Raw genomic sequence first — 20,928 nt, 5'->3', positions numbered from 1 at the left:
AGTGAATTGTTCTCCCTCAAATGGTCACACACACACAAAAGGTGTGTACGAAGTGTCCCGAGTTTAGTAGTGATTTCCTTCTTCTGCCTTTGTATCAGGGCACATGCTTTGCAGGTGGGGGTCTCACTGCACCTGAGACTGGAGCACTGCTTTAGGCATGACCTTGTTGATCTCATTTAAAGTTGACTGAGCTTGGAGATCTGTCAGGCCCTGCAATTGTTCCAGATAACTGAATCAGTGTGCTTTGCTAAAATATTCTCAGTCACCTTTTATGCCTGGTTAATATTTTCTTAGTGTTCAGAAACAATAAAAAAAGCTGCAAACAAAACTAATAGATTGAGTTAAGACTATCAGTTTTGAAAACATTAGGAGCAGATCTTTCTAGTTATGACTGGTGAAAAATGTAAAAATACATCACTAAGCAAGCTCCATTTTTTCTGATCAAAGAATAGAAGTTGTAAGACTACTTGTTAAGTTAATGTTGTTTCCTTCGTTTAAAAAAATCAAACATCTGTGCCAAGTGAAAAAGGTTAACTGCCTGTTAATAGTATTAACTTTGACATCTTGGGCAATTTCTGGCCTTGTTTATAATTTTCTTCCGAGATAGCTTTTACTTTACAGCTTCAACTGAGTTTGATGTCCTTTCCTTGCAATCTGTCATGTTTGCAATCTGTTCATGTTGTTGTCGGTCCACAGACTTCACTCATATTCCAGATTGGAAAAACAGGGTGCAGTGAGCTTGACTCTGCAGACAGCTGGAAAGTTGAAGCTAAGCGAAGAATTCTGTGAAATTTCATTGCTTTAAAATTGGTGTATAGAGAAGAAATCAGGTTTTCTGATGTAAAATTCAGGTTGGACGATGCCTGTAGTGCTTCTTAAATGGAAGGCAGAACTTAGTAAATTTAGCTTTGACGTTAAACAGGCATTATAAGTATTGAGCTGCTGTAATAAATATTTTGGGCTTTCTTGTTAATGTCACAGCAGAGAAGTGGAACGTTGCAGTGAATACTGAAAGTTTAAACTTCAAATGAAATTTTCAAGTATCTTTGTATACAGGATTATGTGTCATTGCTGTCATAGCATGCTGTTTATAAAGTCTGTTAGAATACAGAGAAAAAATAGCCTTTAAATGATAAAAGTACGAAACTTACAGAATTTAGTGGTTATTGATTCTGTTTATTTTTAAGTAAGCAGGTAACAATTTATTTCCATAGGTGTGGTTGACAGTTAGTTATGATAATATAAATACTTTTGCTGAGAAACAGTAATCAACAAAATAGGAGCCAAGATCCATGACAGGAGGCCCTACACCTGAACATCTGTAGGCTTAAAAAAGGCAAATACGTTGTGAAACAATTAATAACAGGATACCAATTGAACAATATCTAAGTTGAGATTTCTGCTTCCTTGGCGACCTCTCTAGGATTACTTGAGGATAAATGAGAATTTGGCCATTAAGTCACCCAGAAGCACTGCTATGCAACCTGGGCAACTGAAGGATTCAGGTTAGAGGTGAGCTTGGTTTATGGTAGTGATGGCATTGATTGCAAAATAACAAGGTCAGGACCTGGCAGGTATCAAGTCCTGTCTGTATTAACTTTTGTAGTCGAACAGGTTTTTCTGCAAGATTACTGCAAGATTTATTTATTTTTCCCTATCTAGTAGTACACAGGACATTGTAAAACATGTTACCAACACTTCACTGGAAGCAATGTTGCACATTGGGGTGGTGGAGTCAAACTCCTGGCCTTGGGACCATTTCACCTGTTTGTTTCCTCTCTGTGGCAGATTAAACTGTTCACTGTGATTAAGCAATGCATTGCACAGTTGTTATACTTCATTAGGGCTGGAAGAGAGACAGTGCTGGTCTGGATTTTCCCCTGTAGATCTGCAGTGTTTTTAAAGGGAATTGTTGTAATAAGAGATGGAACATAAGCAGAGGAATGACTTACACAAGGTTGTTAACAAACTGTCGTGTATAACACAGGACTTCCAAGTTCTGGGTTGTTTCTCTGTTTTATAGATGTTGATCTGGTAAGATATTCAATGTTAAATTTCTTTTTATTTTTTTTGGTTTTTTTTTTTGTTTGCTTATCTCATGGTAAACCTTGCAGAAAGCCAGCTGTAACAAAACTGGTTAGTTCATTACTGTTTCCATGTGTCAAACTTCTAAAAGTATATATCAAAAACTCAGAATGAGTTTTATCACATGAAAACAATATGAATTGAAAAGAGTTTTACACTTGCTGGCATTATTGTGCCTCATATGTTGGGTGCAGCCTCACTGAAACTTGTAAGTATAATTACTGCGCTTCATTTGTCATTGAATTATGACATAAAATCCTCCTCCTTTATGGAATGACATAGATGAAGCAATAGCAGTCATCACCCAAAGCACGTATACCCAGTAACAGCTGAGTAAAAGCTGAGTTTTGTGAACCTAAAAGCATGGTCAATGCTTTTCATAGTAAGAAATTCAAACTGACTGGGCAAACTATATATACCCAAGTGCAGAGAACTGCAAAGAACAAGAACAAAAACTCAATTATAGGAAAAGAATGCCTGCTACATTGACCCAAGGAAAATGAAAATGAGTGCAATTGAGCACTGTCCTCTCTAAAAACTGTAGTCAAAGAAATTTCTACTGCTTGATTTCCAAGAAAACAAAAATCTATTTAAAAAAAAAAAATCATGAGTAAATGGTAGTGAATAAATGATCAAGAAAATACTTGACAGCATCTCAGATTTTTCTTTAGAGTTCAGTAGTCATTAAGTCCTCAGAACTCGCATTATCACTTGTGACTGTTCATAGCTTGTATCACGTGGTGGTTCCAACTTCCAAAGTGGAAATTTGTGACCAGTGTTCTTGTGGAGCCACAGTATAAGAAGCAGAGAAGCAGTCATAGAGAAAAGTGCACCATGTAAAGAGAATATATAGAATTGATATGACCTCCAGTACTAGAACTGAAAGCTTTATGGATTTAAAACAAAAATAAATCTGTCAGAAGAAAAAAAGAACTGGGCAAATCAGAAGGAATCTAATGTCTGATGAGGCTACTTAATGAGTACTTTGAGTGGTGACTTGCAGATGAAAGTGACACCTTTAATGTGGTTGCAATAAATTTCACTATCTGGAAGCAAGTAGGCAATAGAGCCATTCTCAGAGTGCAAGGTGAGTCAACTGGATGGTCAAAAATGCAAGTATAGTTATCTTGATCTGGTTTTTCACAAAATGTAGTTGAGGAAAGTTTTGTTTTGTGTTTGAGACTCTGCAAAGTCTTGTGGACTTTGGAAGTGATCTTGCAGATCATTTTTGGTTACTGTAGTAATGGCTTTTCCAAGGTGGAATGAAATGATGCGCCTCATCCAAATGAACTGTTTGGAGGCTAGCTGCAGATACTGCCTTAGGCAGAAGATCAAAGGATTGGTTATTTCAAGGAATGAGATTGCTGAGAAAGAAATTACCTTCCCATAATTTGCAAAACCTTCTGAATAAGATGCAAAACTCCCTGAATCATCTGCCTGAAGAATGTGTTTGGCTTCCTGGAATGGACTTCAGAGCAGCTAGGAACTTCCCAAGGAGAATTTGGGGAAGTAATTGGCTCTTGCAATTGTCTTAAAGTGTAGCTTCCTCTCACAGCGGCAAGATCAAGTTTTCTGGTCTCATCAGGCAAGTGCGGAGTTTAGAAATAAGACAGTATATAGGAAGTGGAGGAAGATGAATGACTGGTATCATCGTTGCATGGTTATGTTATTTCAGACATTGTATCGTGTCTTTGGAAATGCTGGAGCTGAGGGGCCGCAGAAGTCAAAGCTGGTGTGAAAAAAATGTATTATTTGGTGATGTGTAAGCAGGATGTGGAAAACGGTGCAGGAAATGTGATGTTTGCATGATAGATGAGAGAGAGCCCTGATGCCAAATCTTGTTATGGCATCAATGGAGTGTGGTGCTGAAGAGCCTAGCTTTCTTTCTGCCAGAGAATTGAGAGTTGGCTTGAGCATGATAGTTACATTTGCTATAGTCACGGCTTGTTCCAGGAAGTGGCCTGACAATTGCAAAGTCAGGCACCAAAGAAAACTGGAAATTGAAGAAACCTTTCCACATGATTTTTGTACAGTCAAGAGTAAGCCCATAGATCAAAGGGAAATTTAAAATTCAAAGTACTTCAGTGAGTCTTTGAGATTATAGGCTTGCATGAAACATGCCCAGCAATGGGTGAGAGCACTGATTTGTACTTCCGAAGTTTTATTTCAATATAAAGCAAATCTCTTTAAAATAAAGAAATTTTGGCGCAGTAAAGACCATGCATAGAACCAAACACTGAACTGGCAACATTAAAGCCTGATTGGTAATGTAAACATCTCCTGGACATATCTTTTACATAAAGATATGCAGAGGCTGACAATTTACTGGAGATTAGTGAGACACAGTGAACTAGGGAGAATTCAGTCTTGGTTGCATTTTTTTGTCTCATTTTTGTATGTCATTAAGATATGGTGTGTGATAATGGTCTAACTTGTAATGACAAGCGCATGAACTAAAGCAACCAAGCTCATGTTCAGATGTAAGAAAGATTTCCAGTAAGCTGGAGTGAAAAAAAGCATTTTTCAGTAGTTACTTTTCTTCTCATTATCCTAGTTCAGCAGAGAATATACAAGATCTAGAGGTGTTTTATCACTTTATTAAATAACAACTGAAAATGTCTGGACAGCTCTTCTTTCCAAACATTTCAGTCCTCTCAGTATACTGAAACAAATAGAACCCCAGACTTGCTTGAGTGATGAAATGTCTTCAGGTATCAGCCTTTGGAGTGGTCCCTGAGATTTTGCTGTGGGAATCTGGGCTGGTGCTTGATGTTACCTGCTGAGAGAGCTCTGGAATTCCTGCATTCTGCCTACTTCTGCTGAAGAATGGGATGTTTTTATGTGGTGATAGTTTGACGGATCAGATCCGAGTGCTTGATTTTGAGGATTTAACAAAGGCATTCAATATTCCTATGGAAAAAAAAAAAACACAGGTACAGCTTTTTCTTCCTCATTTTTGGATCTAGAAAGAATATGGAAGTGCTTTATAAGCTGAACCCCAAGTATCTTCCATGAGTTTTTGGTCCTTCTCCTTATGAAGTGGAATGGAATTCATCTGCCAGAGATGCATTCAGTGCCCTATGCTGGTAGCTCTTTCTGAGTGGTGCTTTTTCCTGGCCTGTGGGCTGTGCAGTCTGAGGTGGTTTGCTGCGGTTCCCCGTTCCCAGCACTTAATCTGCTGTGTCAGTTGTGGAAGAACAGGAAGTTCATTTTGTCCCCGTTACCAAGCTCAGGAGCCCTGAAAGAGCAGTTTGTGCTGGCAAGAACACTTCAGAGTATCTTTTGCGCCACTGACGCTGCTCTGACTTTCAGCCAAAGTGCTTGCAGTCTGTGTGGCTGGAGGAAAGGTGCTAAGTGGAAATTTGCATGGTAGGGGTCCACACAACTCAGAACAGTTGATAACAAATGATCATCTGCTATCACTGAAGAATCAATCTGCTTATGCTTGTTTTCTGCTTCTCAGCTGGCTTGAAAATCGAGTCTGAATCTCAGAATGCTGATGATCTTTGTTTTTCTGTTAGTATGTAGGGAGGAGGAGATGCTCTGATCTTGACCCATGTCAGGGGTTTATCTCAAGGGGCTAATGACTTTACTACTCAGCTGCTAGACTGAAGGTGGGACCTTCTGGGTAGACAGTGCATGGATGGGACTGAAGATTGCTTGGAAGAAGCTTTCAGGTTCTCTGTATCAGTGTATAAGTGGTCAAAAGGCTTCTGCAGAACCTGAGCTCTCCAAGGAGAGGCAGTGGGCAAGGCTCTATTGTAACCCTGCCTGGGTAGTAGCTTTCTGTGCTATGGAGCTGAATGGGCTGGTGTTTACACCTGAAATGGTCACAAGTGACCAGATGAATTTCTCTGTTTCTGGATTTCTGGTTTATACCGAAGCAGTTGCTTTCAAATGATCTTGGCCAGAAGGGATTGCTGGGGGCTGCTGAGAAGTCTTACTTTAGTTCTGCCATTTTGGTGCATTGAGAGAGCAAGGGGAAGTGGGAATTTGTGGCAGCTGATCAGTTCTCTTTCAGGTGATGAAAATCAGCTGCTGTCTGCTGCTTTGCATTGTCTGAGGGGATCAGAAGCAAATCTGACCCAAATGCCAGTTGAAAATTCATCCCACAACACTGACAAAGTCTGTGTAAAGTTAGTTGGTATTAGCTAGCTTAACTTTAATAGGTACTGTGATACCTTTTTCTGATTTCAGGACAACAGATTAGATACAGACTTATATGAACGCACAGCTTTATGTACAAACAAACGCCTGTTCTCCACTCTCATTTCTTAGATAAAAAAATTAAACTTGAAAGATAAAAATAAACAGAAATACGTTTGAAGACCTCTTCAGTATGAGGTTTAGAAAAAAGAAACAACAGAGGCTCAAGCTTGTTTCCAGCTCACAGAATTGCTAATGCAAAGCTGCAACCCAGCACTGTGAACTGCGCACTGCGAGGTGCAGGAGCAATTTGCACTCCTTTTAAGTTGCCAAAGTAGTAAGCAACAGCGTAAGTTCAGAGAAATAATCATCTCCACTTCCATTTCTTGAAGAAAGATTATTCATTTAGGTTTAATATCTGTTTATATGCAGAGTTAACAGCTCTGTTAACTCCGATGTCTTATTTAGGGTGTTGTACCAGTGGGAGGATTTGTGTGTGATTAAACTGTGATATCGGAGACCATCTTGGCTGCTTGGGGAACGGGTTTCCAAAGCACCAAGCCTGTGGATATGCTTTTATTCTGCAAGCTATTTTTTATTGGTGGCAACATGTTACTGTTCACCATCATAACAGTTTATGTGAGTGCTTCTTAGCTCTCTCCAAGCAATATGAGTTCATATACTTAAACAATTTAGTGGATGATTTGTGCTAGCTGAGTCTACTGTTGCTTGGAGACCGTCAGCCTCTGAAAGGTTGTAACCTGAAATGAATGAACAAGCCTGATGTTTACTTTTGCCCTTTCCTGCATTTGGGTCAGCTTAGTCCTTTTATTGAATGTTGTGATGTATGAGTATCACTCAAAAAAGTGTCAGCCATCACCTAAGCCAATGCCATTTTGTTTCTGTGTGTCAAACTGCAAAATAATAGAGCTCTGCTTCAGGGAGGTACATGGGGCAAGGCTGTCAGCTGTGTTTCCAAGTCAAAGAAGAAGCTTGAGCCCAGCAGGTCTCTCGTAGCAGAAGGCCAGACTTTGTGCTGCTCAGGCTGAAGCATCTCAGTGTCCTCGTAAAAGGAAGCGTTAATCAAAATCTAGCAGACAAGTTGTTTATGTGAATGGTTGAGATTATCCCAGACAATGCAGTGCTGTTTGACTTGGAGAAGGAACTGTATAACCATACACAAAGCTGCACTGTAGAGATAGTTGCTTGGCTTTGTGATTGTGTAATGAAATCTGGAGAGGTGATAAAGATTGAGCTGATTTGGGGTGGGGTGATGTACTATCTCTTCAGATCAGTTTATAGCTGAGCATTTGATATTTATTATGCACGAATGAATAGAGAATTGTAGCTGAGGCAGTGAGCAGGTTTTTAATCTTAATGTACCAGGCAGTGAGTTAACTTGTGATAATTTGTAGCAGTCCAGGAGGCTTGTGGAGCGATAAGGTTAGAATGCTTTTTCTCTGCTGAATATCATTGCACAGTCTTAGATTGAGTTTAACAGAGCTTTTTAAACAGGAGTTGTGTACACCAATTAGTTTGTATAACTTGAAACTAGATTTGAACATTGGTATGCTCTTTTGTCCAGGTTACCCTTGCAGGGAAAGTGTACAGCAGCAGGGCAGCATTGCTGCTACTATTCAAAGACATTGTTGGAGCCAGGATGGCATGGATTGCACCATTTTTAAGGTTGTCACTAAGGAGACCTTAGTGTCTTAGGCTTGCCTGCAATTACCTGTAATACTGTCCACCTATAGGAAGAGATGGAATAAACAATGTGTCCTGAAAGGTGCAACAAGTTCCTTTGGGAATGGCCACTAAAATGTATCACACTTATTTTTTCCATTGAAAAATAGTAAAGAGTGGCCCTAGGTAACTGACATCTTTGAAGAGGGAAGTGCATAGGATTTTAGCACATGCCTTCATGGTCCCTATCACATTGGATGAGGGTCCTTGTAGTCAGAGAATAGCCTTGTTTGGAGGAGTTGTGGACATATCATCAGGTCCCAACTGCTCATAGGAGGAGGGAGCTTGGAAGAGATTATCTTGCAACAGTTTGTTGAGTTTGAAAGTTGATGGTAACAAAAGCCAGTGATAATGGCCGCTTACTGTCACCCACTTTGTTCTGCCCTTAGTTCACTTCCCTATGGGTGCTGTGTAGTCTTTGGCAAACCAGTTTATTTCTTTCTTCTCCCATCGCTGTTAATATTATTTACCTCCTTTCCCTTCACTGCAGAATGTGATGCTTAGCAGGGCCAGCCAAGAAATCTCCCGTGCTTTCCCATAGGTTGCAGCTCAGGATTCTTACCTGGGGTGCTGTCAATCTTGTCCTGGCTTCCATCCCCTGCCGTGCCTCCTGCTGGCTGGGCTCACGCAGCCACTGCCTGACAGGTTATGATGGTGAATGGAGAAAGGGAAATGTTTTTTTTTCCCACATATACAATGAAAGGAAGCACTGCAGTAAACCAAGTGATGTAAAAAAGCCTTCCTGGCACATTACTTTGTAGCACCTTTTCATCCTGTTCCACTGCTCTAAGCTCTCAGTGGTCCTCTGGGGACTGGCAGGCCCAGCTTGCTCCTCTGACAGGCTGCGTGTGCTGCTGCCGGTTGCTGGGCTCTGTTGGGCAGTCAGATGAGGCAGCTCTCTGTTGGACTGTACCACCAAGGTGGTACCTGCCTGGTACTCCTCTAGGTACTGTGGTTGCAGCAGAGCGAAGCATGGTGGAGCGCCTTGGCTTTCTCATCTGCCTTTGTGGAGGACACAAAATGGCCTTCATTCATCACACCTGTGCCCTAGGTTTGGGCAGGAGAAGGGAAGCTCTTGCATGTCTGGGTACAGCAGAGAGCAGTGCTGTTTCATTGCTGATGTGGTGAAAGGAATAATAAAAGTATCCAGAAGAGAGGTAAAAGACAAGGCCGGTGACGGGGTGGAGAGGAAATACTTGGAGATGTCTGCAGTGTTTCCTGTTTGTTTCTTTTGAAACAGTTATGAGTCAGATCCCCCACAAACTGAAGAGATTGGTTTGAAAAATCATGAGATTTAAAAGTAATCATGTGTGGATTTGTTCTCTTGGTATTCTGGTTTTGAACTTGAATGCCTGACGGCCATTCTTCATATTTCTCAGCACAGCAGTGACAGCAAGAAACACATGCTCTTTTCTTGTTCAGTGAAAGTAAGGTTATATGTGTGTATATATATATATGTATTCATACAGCATATATATTCACACAGCATCAAGATATAAACCATTAGAAGAGATAAAGAGACCAAAACTTGGAATAAAATGTATACTATCTTCTCAGTTCTTCTAGAGTCAATTGCCTTAGAAACATTCGTAACATGACTTAGTTGTAACCTTACAGCTGATTTCTCTTTGGTTTATGATGTATATGTTTTGGCATAGGAGTGAGAAGGTGCATCATTGCATGCCTGGATTGTGCTTGAGAATAACAGCGCTTTGAGGTCTGTTCCAAAATGAAACACGTTCCTTGTCCTGGAACTTCCCCAGGTAGAATGTGGCTTGCATCGGTAAAAATGTGGATTTTGTAGGATCATAATGTAAGTGTTAAGAAATGTTTGCACAGCAGAAATACACTTAAAAGGCAAAATGGAGTGGATTCCATTCTTCCACTGGCTATATCACTGAAGTGTAAGCTTTTGTAGAAGATGTGGTTTATTTGCCTGCCACTTAATTCCTTGTTATTGTGTGTAAGCGATCCAGAACTCCAGTTCTCCAAGCAGAAAGTGATTACTTGAAGGCATTTTTCCTCTGTTACGGTGTCAGAATAAACTGTATGAAGAGACCTTGAAATGCTTTGGTTCAGCTGAAAAGAATGCTGCAAAACTGGAGGGCCTTCCAGTAAAAGGCCAAATTCACATCTTTGTAACAAAGCTTGTTGTTAAGACACACCTCAGGAGGTGATATAACATTTGGACACCTGACAGCATAGCCTGCGAGTCAGCTTTGTTCAGCGCTCAGCAGTCCCTACTCTGATGTTTATGTGCTGATAAAAATGCTGTCCCTGTCCAGCGAAATACTGTTGGCTCTGAAAGCATGAGTGGAAACTCTGGGTCAAGAATGAGGCCATTGTCCAAAAACCTTCTTCCTGCATCAGTATTAATAGATCAACATGAGCTCACAGGTATCTGTAGCAGTGACCTGCCAGCATGGCTCACAGCATGATCTTGATGCTTGTGCTCATGCTGTCACCACGACCTGTATGGGAGCAGGGACTGGAGGGCTCCTGGAAGCTTGTGGAGAGTGTGACCACCCCACCCTCTCTTCAGCACGCGATCCTGCTGGTGTAGATGTGGGCATTCCTGTGCCACTTAGCCTCAGAGCCTGGGAATGTTCTTGGGCACATTTGATTTGCTATCGTAAGGATAGCCTTGCTGCGTTGAAGCCAAAATGGATACCTGCTCACATTGAGGTCAATTTGAGAAAGGACCAAAGCGTTTCTCAGGTAGGAATCTGCTTATTATGGCATTTTTCCATATTAAAAAGCTAGTTATGAAAGATTCTCGTGACCAGCACTGCAGTGTACTAGGTTCTTTTACACCTTTGCCTTCAGTACATGCAGACCTCCTCAGAAATTGCTGTATTGCTGTCTTGCCATCTTATGGCTGTCGTTTCTTGACTCTTCCACTTCCCAGCTGCTTCACCATATGGAAGGAGCATTTCCTGCCACTTCCTCTATGAATTGCTGCTCCACGCTGCTGCCTGAAACTTCTCTTAAGCGAGCAGGTACAGGTTGGGTGTAGGTGTGGCAAAATGCTTCGAGAGCTGCTCCCAGCTACTGGGAAAGCAGCTCTGAAATAATCTGGAGCAGCTCCCAAAATGATCTGTCCCAGTGGGAAACTGGTTCCACTTAGTTTAAAAACAAGTAAAAGTGACTGTAATTTTCCAGCTGTTTTTTGTTTGGAAGTCTTGTTTGTTTGTTTGTTTGCTTTGTGCCAAAGAAACAGAAAAGCAAAGAGAAATCTGCAGGTGTACCTGGCCCAGCTGCAAAGATTTGTAAACATTTATCATTGCAAAATGAAAATTTAAGAAAACACCCTTTTGTTTAGAAAATTGGAACATGTGTTGATGTAAAGTGTTCTCTTATGCTTTAATAGCTTTGCATAATTCTCATTAACATCAATGAGAGCTGGACACATATCAAAGAATGAACAGACCTCTTTCAGATAGATCTTGTGAGCCAAGTCCTCATCCCTGCAGGCAGAAGTCAGTGCTGAAACCAGCAGTGGGATTCTGGGAGCTGAATTACCTACTGAATTACCTCGTGGCTCTAAAACTTCAACTGTGAGCTGTGCTCTTTTGTCTGAAAGAAAGCTGATGTATGGTTTGCTTCCAGAGCACTGCTTTCTCAGTAGGGTTTTGCCTGGGCGAGGTTTGTGTCCTGATGTCAAGCTCAGATTTATTCTCACAAGTAATGGCACAAGTGTAACGATGGCAGCACAATAGTGCTCATCTGCACTGAGGAGAGGCCTTGGGACAGCTGATCCATGACACACCGAAGAATAAATATTAGAAGTACTGGGACAGATGCCTTGTTGTTGTCAAATAGCACTGCTTGACTGGCTTCCATGGAATTGCATGTTTGTGCTAGCTCTGGACTTGTCACCATCTGAAGGCCTCTGAAATCAAGTAGATCCTTTTTTGGTTCCTGACGTGTAACCAAGTTTGGAAAAACGGGGCTTTCGTCAGCATTTTGATATATAAATGTTTTACACATACAGTTATATGAAATGACAGGGTTATTACTCTCATGCTACAAGATGAAAAATCACGATTTGATGTTTAGGACCTGGATTCCTGTGTGTGTTGTGTATTTCCATATATTGAGTAAAACACAAGTACATATATTATTGTCATAAAAATTGCTGAGCTGTGTAGCATTTGAGAATAGCTTCTCTAGTTAAACAGCGATATTTTTCATCTAAATACGAGTGTCCTAATTCTCTCCCTTTGCTTCTTCACTCTATATAATGAGTTGCCTTTCTGATGTGTAGGTGTGAATACCTTAATTACCATTTTCAGTGATTAAGTTATTTTTTGATCACTTGACTGATGTTAGGTCTTCTCAACAGTATTTTTCTGAGTAAACCTTTCTATTTCATTAAATAACGTTAACTGTGGCAAATTCAACCTTTCTGCTTCTTTTCATTAGCACATGGTTCATTAGAACATGGTTGTTCTTCAAACAAACCTGTCAAGTGGATGCTCACAAACGTGCATTGCAGCTGTAGACAGTGCCAAATAAAAAGCATGAATTCTTCTGTTATGAGTTGAATGCAGAATTTCTGTTGATATGATTTTTTTTTAATTTTTACTTTGTTCTTGGGGCTGAACAGCTAACCTTTCAACAAGTTCTGCATGCCTGCCTGCTTTTGAGACCAGATATGCTGTTAATAGGAGCTCTTTCTGAAATCACTTACGTACTTAGAGATGTAAGTTACTTGGCCTGACAAGGGCTAATTTGTGAATTACATGCCTAAAATTCATGTCAAGAGGTAAGTTTGCCTACTTCTGAAAATCCTTTTAGTAATTAGTGGTCATCACAGTGTCAATGCTTCTAATGCATGCTTTGTCAACACATGTCATACTTTTGCTTCAGCCATGCTTTTTTACATTGAGAGGGCTGAGCTGCAGACATGTTTTGGGTAATTTGTAAACAAGTGGCATTAGAACCATTTGTTTAAGTAGTTCTTAAGCTACTTAACATAGCACCCTGTTTGTGTTGGGCCAAATCCTGAACTCATTACAATTTTGCATTCGTTATGTTGCTAGTAGGAGTAAAGATTAAGTAGAAGAGCCACCGAAGTTTGATCAAATTTAAAAACTCTGGTGAAGGATGTTTTGGATGCTCCTGTAAGAAATAAAGGGAATATTTGGAGATTCTCATGGACATCTGTGGTATGTGGCCTCTGCCTGGAAGAACATGAATATAAAGCCTAGTTTAGGCTGTATATGTGCACTTATGTGGGATAATACCTCAGACATGCTGTAGCACAGCTGATGAGCAGAAGATGACTTTTTTGGATTTGCTCATATAATGTTTCACTTTATAAAGTCTTCTCTTGAAGTGATCACTTTTCCAGTGTTAACGTTTTAATTGTACAGCTCTCTTTACCTTCTTTATTTTGTGTGTAATTAACTAAGATGGTCCCTCATAAATGTCCTAGCCGAGCAAACTTAATTGAAACTGAAAGATTTTTCTCTTTTGTTCCTACCACAAATTAGTGATTGGAGTCTTCAGAAACAATCTGTATCACAAGCAGCAAATAGGCAAGAGGGAGAGAGAGTCTGTGTCCAGAAGGTGTTTCATCCTCCTATTCTGCACATCCATGCTAGAAAAGGTTGATATTGCCCTCTGGAGGTGCCTGTCTTCTCCTCCTTCCCTTGCTGGTTCTGAGGCCTCATTTTGACAACAGTAAATAAGGATGCTTTGTACCTCTCTAAAGTACAAATGCGTTGTTCCTTGGCAAGGTAAGTATGCCCCAGTTAAGTTCAGTGCCATTTTCCTTGTGCTTAAATGACTTGTCTATTATGCTGGCTAAGAAAAATGGCAGAATTGAGACTAAAATCTAGGAATCATGTTTCCTCCCCTGCATTGCAACCTCCAAGTAGCATTGTGTTCTATTGTTACCAATTATTTTAACTCTATTGTTATTTATTTTAATTTACACAATGTTTTAAAAATAAATATAGCTATAAAATGGACAAACGAATTCTACTGCATGGGTTTCTGAAGCTTTTGCAATCTAAGAGCAAGACTGGATATGATACAATACAAAAGAATAACAAAGTGACATTCAGGATTTATAGCTGCAGTACTTAATTGAACAGGCAAAACTTTTTTCCCCTCTGACATGTAAGCCTGCAGGTACAGTTACGAGGGTGTATCAGATAAGGAAAAAATCTTTATGGCTGCTTGTTAGTGCAGTTGTTAATGCAGCTTTGGCACTGCCTGCTTGCATGCTGTTGTTCAGTTTCCCAGTATATGCTTGGTACTGTTGTTTGTGCCCTCTGTCTCCTTGGTGTTTGTTAGTACAACCCTGAGTAACCAACACAAGCATGTTCCAGCATGGTAGGAATGGCTGAGTGTTCCTGTCTGTGCAACTGGCATAAAATGCACCCATACTCTTGTTTTACTAAGGATGGCTTGTGATGGAGTTTATCAGCTGTTTGAAATATTTTAGGTATATAGAGGATTTTTTTCTTTAATAGTTTTCCCGGAGTTAGGGTGTTTATTTAATAGCTTCTTTCAACCTGTGATTTGAGCTTGTACTAACTAAGGTTTGTTCCCAAAAAGAAGAGTAAAATTACAAAAGTTAAAGGCAAGCAAGAATCAGACTTTTTACTCTCTCTCTGTGCTGCTGTGCCTCATTGGCACGTTGTGCATTTATTGTGTAAATATTGTGTATGGTGATTGAGAGGATTCAGTCTTCCCAAGTGGTACAGGAGCTTAGTAGCCCCGCTCTAAGTGTAAGGGACATAGAATCATCGAATGGTTTGGGTTGGGAGGGACTGCAAGGATCATTTCAAGCGACCGGCAGGGCCACCAACCTCCAGATCTGGTACTAGACTAGGATCCTTTTTGCTTTTCGGTGCCACTTGGGGTTAATGTAGGAGAACCTGAAAGATTGCAGATATGAAAAGAAGAGAATGAAAAATCAAGCTTTGGAGAGGAAGGAGACAGGAAAACGGAGAAATTTCATACCGTGGAGCTAAATCATAAAGCTGTAAATCATTTGAATCAGGATTGGTCGTCAGAAAATAAGTATGAACTCACGTCTTGGGAAGGGTGAGGTATAATAACTCCAGAGTTTTGGCAGGAGACTGCTTGAGGCAAGCAAGAAGTGGGCTGACCCAGATGCTTGATAAGAGAAGAAATGAAATGAGAAGTGGGTGGATCTGGCAAAGAACTGGGTGGACCTGATTGTTTTGGCACTTGGGTATTTGATTTCCAGGGCAGCAAAATTTTAATAACCTATTGTTTGTTATTGGTTGGTTCCTTAGTAGTATGACTAGCACCTCTCTTCCTGAGTGGGTACTGCATGCTGCGATGTGGGGAGCGCGGGAGAGGCTTTGTGGGTGAGAGCTGCAGTTAGGAAGGGGAGAAGTGCTTTGAGTGGGAGATGTTCCAGAGGGATATTTCTGGTACGGAGGTGGTGTGTGCAAAGGGAGGGCTGTGGAGCAGAGGAAGGGGTGGCTTTGAGGGCTGCTGCTTTGCTCATGAAAGGGTGTTGAGATCAAATCTTTGGGACGTAGCCTCAGCATGATTTGTGAGCTGATGCTGAACAAAGGTTGGCCTTGGCTCCACTGGCAATTAAAATGCCCAGCTCTGCTACCAATTAAAATGTCCAGCTTCTCTTGCTGACGTCTGTTGTCAATGTTGTCCCCTGTTCCTGCTGCTGAGAAAATCAGTGAAATGATAATGTAACAGGAACTATGAGAGTAAAAGCTGAGCAACCAGAGAGGAAGTGTTTTCATGCTAACATACTCTGGCTTTGTTTGTTAGAGGGATAAAATACTCTATGTATGTAAAGCACCAACCTGAGTTCTGCACATCCCTGTGTATTAACAATAATTACACATCAGTAGTGACCTTGTGCTTTTTGACAAGTTAGGCACACAAACCTAGGGCAGTTACATGTATGAGAGTGTATAGGATAGTGTTTTTTGTCCTCTCTTGTGTGTTATTTTCAGTTACTAAATACTCAGTAATAGTAGCCCTGGAACATGAAGGTTTCTCTGCTGGTAGAAAGAGACAAAATAACTTACTGAGCAGTATTTTTTTAAATTGAAGGCACAACTCTACAGAGGCAGGTTAAATGAATATAGGTTACATGGCTGCTGTTCCAGGCAATCTAAAAGACACCTAACATTATGAAAGAGCCCTAAAATTCATGAAATCTATTCATTGCCACTTTTCTAGCATAGTATCTTTTTTCTTACATTTGTTTGTTGTTTTACAGAACGTGATTGTATCCCAGTAGTAATTTTAAAATAACTCATCACTGTGAAAAATTTTTTTAGGAATGTTGCTGTATGGCATTCCTTGATCCTTATGCTACAGCAGCAAGTTTCTGGAAACTTGTGGTATGTTCACCTTTAGCCTGTGTGAGATAATTCGAATGGCTCGTCCAGCATATATGATTCATACCTATAAACTGGGCATGTCCAACCTGCAGCCCAGCACAGCCAGCAATGCAACCTCCCCCCATCCTGCACTGTTCCCTGTGAAGTGGCCCCATACACTCAGCAACAGCCAAACCATCAGTGCGCTGTTAATGCTGTGTGACTGAAAGCAGGACTGTGCAGTGCTGACTCAAGTGATGGCACATGTCTGTATGCATTTTGATACGTTGTCTATACGCAGTCCTGTGAACAGTGAAGAATACGTAGCCATGCTTTCCATTTTGATAAAGGAGTTTGAGAATAGGTTTCAAGATTGCAAAAAAAAACATCATTGATTTATGTTTGTGAGACCATTTTCAGTTGATACAAATACATTACCTGCGAATTTTCAAATGGAACATACAGAGTTGCAATCAGACATGCAGCTCAAAAATCTGATCACGTCTCTTAACCAGACTTTCAAAATCCCCACCTTACCAGAGAAGTAACCTTTGCTTCACGATCATGCCTTATTCATGTCACAGCTTTTTGGCAGATGTACATGTCAAGGATGAAGCACAGGAAGAGTGAAATTTCATCAAAAATTTCTGAGGATCACCTTGAGAACTCACTGAGTATTGCAGTCATTGTCATTGAACCAGCCTGATGCGTTGGTTTCACAAAAACAAGGTCACATATCCCACCAACTGTATGGTTTTGTTCCTCTTTTTTTAATGTTTTAAGAAGAAGAATATAAAAAATTAAAATGTTTTGTTACTTATATATTAATGATATTTTATATTTTACAAGGGCGTCTCCAAAATTAGTGCCTCCTGTTTCATGATGTTGGCCCACAACATCAGAGGTGGATGTTGGTAGTATGACGGTAGAGGTTCCCACCAGTATTCCATTGCATTTTGTTGCTGTGTGACATATGGTAGCAGAGGGGCAGTCTGACAAAATGGCATCTGACATGGATGTGTGCATGAAGCAGAGGGGTGTAATTCAATTCCTCCTTGTGGAAAAAATGGTGCCCATTGCTCACTGAACATTAATGGAGACCAGCAGTGGCTGTGAGCACAGTGAGGCAGTAGGTGGTGTATTGAAGCACTGGTAACAGTGACAATGGATCATCTCTGTTGATGCAGGTTTTTATGACAGTGTGTAGGTAATGGCAGTGACTGTGTTGAAAAAGAGTGTTTCGTAGCTGAGAATTTGTTCTATCAAATAGTGTTCTTGTGCTTTCTGTATCTGGTGTAGTTTCCATGGAAATAAGTAGGAGGCATTCATTTTGGAGTAACTCTAGACAGTTCCTCTTCACAGTGCAGCTGAGGCAATTCAACAGGTTGAACACCCATGCTGTAAACACATCTATCAATATTTTCTGCTAACATGCTTGCCTTATCAGTTATACGTCTTCCATGTAGTCCTCCCATCAGTGAATTCTTCCTCCTCTTTCCCTGAATACACATTGAGACCCACTGGTTGTGCACATACGTTCTGCTTTTTTCTTTCAGTGAAAGTCCCTAGAAAGGTTGCTGCTGTTTCAAGCAGTGGGAATTACCCCAAGTCGTTGTTTTCCTGTTTCCCAACAGTGCCCAGGGAGTGGAGTAATCATAGAAGCTATATGAGAAGTTTGAAGCTGATTTTAGGCAAGTTCTGAATGCAGATAATTAACGGCATTAGAATCCTGTCCTCATATTGCTGAAACACTACAAATAGGAGAGATGGTATGTTTAAAACTGCTTGTAAATGTGAACTCCATCTTATAGGTGGAGTTAATTGTTGCTAGATATTGTTAAATTGAATGCATCTAAACATGTTTGGGTTTACATGTGGAGAGATGGGGCAGATTTAACCCCACCAGATGAAGGGAGAGGAAGATGTCTGTAAAACTGCGTACAGATTGGAGCTTTGCTTCACACTTTGCACTGTGCTTAACTTGGCTTATACTAGCAGGAGCTTATACTGCTTATACTAGCAGCCTGAAAGATGCTTCTTATCCACTGAGAAGCAGGCCTTACCTCCTGGACATAATTTAGATAGCTTTAGTTCTTTTTCAGTGTGACTTTGTACATGCTGGTCTGAGGTCTCAATGACTTCAGTGCCTGTGAGTGGCACAGTGAGGAACTGCCCTTACTTCCTCTGAATTGAGCAGAAAAACTTTAGCTAGCTTCAGTGGGAGAGTGGTTGGGCAGCTAAGACATGAATGTCCTATGAACGTTGTTACTCTTAGACCCTAATTCTGCAATTACTGAATACAAAGACCTGTGCGTACAGGTCTGTTGCCACAGTTGTCACTGTGACTTCAACGCTGATTTATCTGCAGCACCACTGAGCTACTGTAAAACTTCATTACCACAGCTCTGCAGCGATTTCTAGGTGGCATTGTGCATAAAGCAGATACTTATTGTGTTCAAAGAAGAACTAGAACAAAGAAAAATTATGTTGTACACATGTAAGAAACTTGTTTGTTGTTTATACGCAGCCAGTGTGAAAAACTGAAATATAGTCATGCCATATCTGACAGGTACTAAGTGACAACGGTAGTCCATATCAAGAATTAAACAAATAAACCCCTTAAAGTCTACCAAAGCTTTTTGGTAGCACAATGACTTGAGTATTTGCTTAATAGTTCAGATCAGTATTTAAGTAGTGAGCACTTGTATAATATAGTAAATTCTTCCTTTATCACTAAAGTCTTTATTTACGTTCTTCAGCCTCCAATGCAAAATAGTGAGCAATGATGGAAGGTGTTGTGCTGTGGTCTGATGGAAGCTGCAAATGCCCAGGACCTTTTGTGGTCAAGCCTGTTGTTTGATTTCACCCCTTGGATTGTTTGCTTGTTGTGTGGGTCATTAACTACTGGTTGTTTAGTGCAATCCACCCAGCAGCCTTCAGCTGCTCTCTGCCCCTCTTTAAGAAGTGGGATTTGAGTATATCAAGGTCTCCACTCAGGGAAAATGCTTTGTGTTTGAGGGGCCTCTTTTGCCCCAGTTTGTAGCAGGGGCTGAAGTCCCCACTTCGTGAGCTGCAGGAATCTCAACTATCACTGTGGCACTGTAACTAGTGCCTCTGAGTACTCTCAAATTCTTCAAAATGCAAACTCCTGGAGTACATTCATTGAATGAAAATATTGGTGCTTAAATTACAGAAAGACTGCTGTAAAGATAAAGTAATACTTTAGTTTTTTGTCCTGTATTGCAAGATACTTTGTAAGAAACAAAGGTACCAGAAGCTGAACAATGGCTCAGGAGATGTTTCAGTTCTGTTGTGCGGCTGTTCTGCCCCACATCAATTAATCTCTCTGAGCTGTCATTTCCTGCACATAGGATGAGAGAAGTAGCCATTCCATTCTCCTTTGTCTGCCTTGTCTGATGTCTTTGGTCCCGATGACCACAGAACTCATTTATGGTCCTTTGTGCCTTTAGACAATGCTTAAATGAAAGTGATGAATAGTAAGTATTTAATATTTATGTTCTCAGCCTAGGAAGTTCAGCATGCATTTGAATGGTGCAGCTCACCATCTCAGGGGGAGGGCAGGATTCTGTTTGTTTTTCTCAACATGGACATGATGTTTTGCACTGCTTTTGTTACAGCAGTGGAGTGCCGAGGAGCATTTTGCATTTTATCCAGTTAGAGTTGTCACCAAGGTTACACAAGATGTCACCAAGAAGCACAGGATGTGCCTCGTGAGTCACGCCACTTCCCACATACCGTCCTCCATCCTGCCTGTGTTTAAGGGTTAAGCTTCATGGGTTCAGTCAGACAGCCTTGGAGGGATTTTGTAGAGCAGTGAATACTTGACAGTAAAATCCCTTGGCGAGGCATTTTAACATTTATTCTTTTTGAGTCTCCTTTTTTTCAAAAAGTTGCCAGAGTTGGTGAAATTTGAAGTGCAGCTAGATATTGAAGTTACCTCCTGCAAGAGGCTTCTATAGCAGTTCCCAGCAGGCGCTGCCACGATAATGCCTAGTAGGACTGTGGCTGCCACGTGAGGAAGTGACTGTAGGAGTGAGTGAGGAGTGGGGCAGTGGAAGGAGAAGCCAAGGCCTGGCTGCTCTCCTCCCTTCTAGTCTATTCAGTCTAGTCACTGTCTGCTACTGGCAGCTTGAAAAGGAAATTATGCAGATGTCCATCAGGAATGATGAAGGTATTATTGTTCAGGCCTAACTCAGGGCAAGAGGAGTGGAAGTAGTCTTGTCCAGCCCTATTTTTCCTGTGATTGCAGATTTTAGGTACTGCTTATAGAATGCTTTGGCACATTAGATCATAGACAAAAGGCATTTTGTAGGACTGACTCTTCCTAAATGCTGCAATCCAGGCCTTTCCTTGATTATGCTAAGCCCCATGATATAAGCCTGTGCAAAAAGCACACCTCCATGAGGCCATGGATCCTGTAGCTGCCCCTTCACTTCTCTATCCTCACAGGTACCTCAGATTTGCCACCAAATATGTCACAAGAACTGAGCTGACTGTTGACACCTCCAAAATTTTTACTGTCCTATTAGAGGCTCAAAATCCTTGGTTATGCTAGGGAATTGGTCTTGTGGTACAAAGCCTTCAGCGTGAGTGA

The 20,928-nt window shown here is 40.9% G+C and overlaps 1 protein-coding gene across 4 annotated transcripts in view; it reads left to right on the top strand.

Annotated features, from left to right (window-relative positions):
* ITPR2 (inositol 1,4,5-trisphosphate receptor type 2) overlaps window positions 1–20,928 on the top strand; it is a 270,236-nt gene that overhangs the window by 15,547 nt on the left and 233,761 nt on the right. The window contains exon 1 of one of the 4 annotated variants that reach the window (XM_048933482.1): window positions 13,473–13,718. The exons of the other annotated variants lie outside the window; for them this stretch is intronic. Coding sequence (XP_048789439.1) covers window positions 13,699–13,718 — 20 coding nt within the window. The 5' untranslated portion in view covers window positions 13,473–13,698. Of the gene's footprint in view, window positions 1–13,472; window positions 13,719–20,928 lie in introns of those variants that run through there. 4 annotated transcript variants of the gene reach the window in all.

This window comes from Lagopus muta, chromosome 1, assembly GCF_023343835.1.
Source record: "Lagopus muta isolate bLagMut1 chromosome 1, bLagMut1 primary, whole genome shotgun sequence".
Taxonomy (NCBI): Eukaryota; Metazoa; Chordata; class Aves; order Galliformes; family Phasianidae; genus Lagopus; species Lagopus muta.
This window is presented reverse-complemented; position numbering and strand designations above follow the sequence as displayed.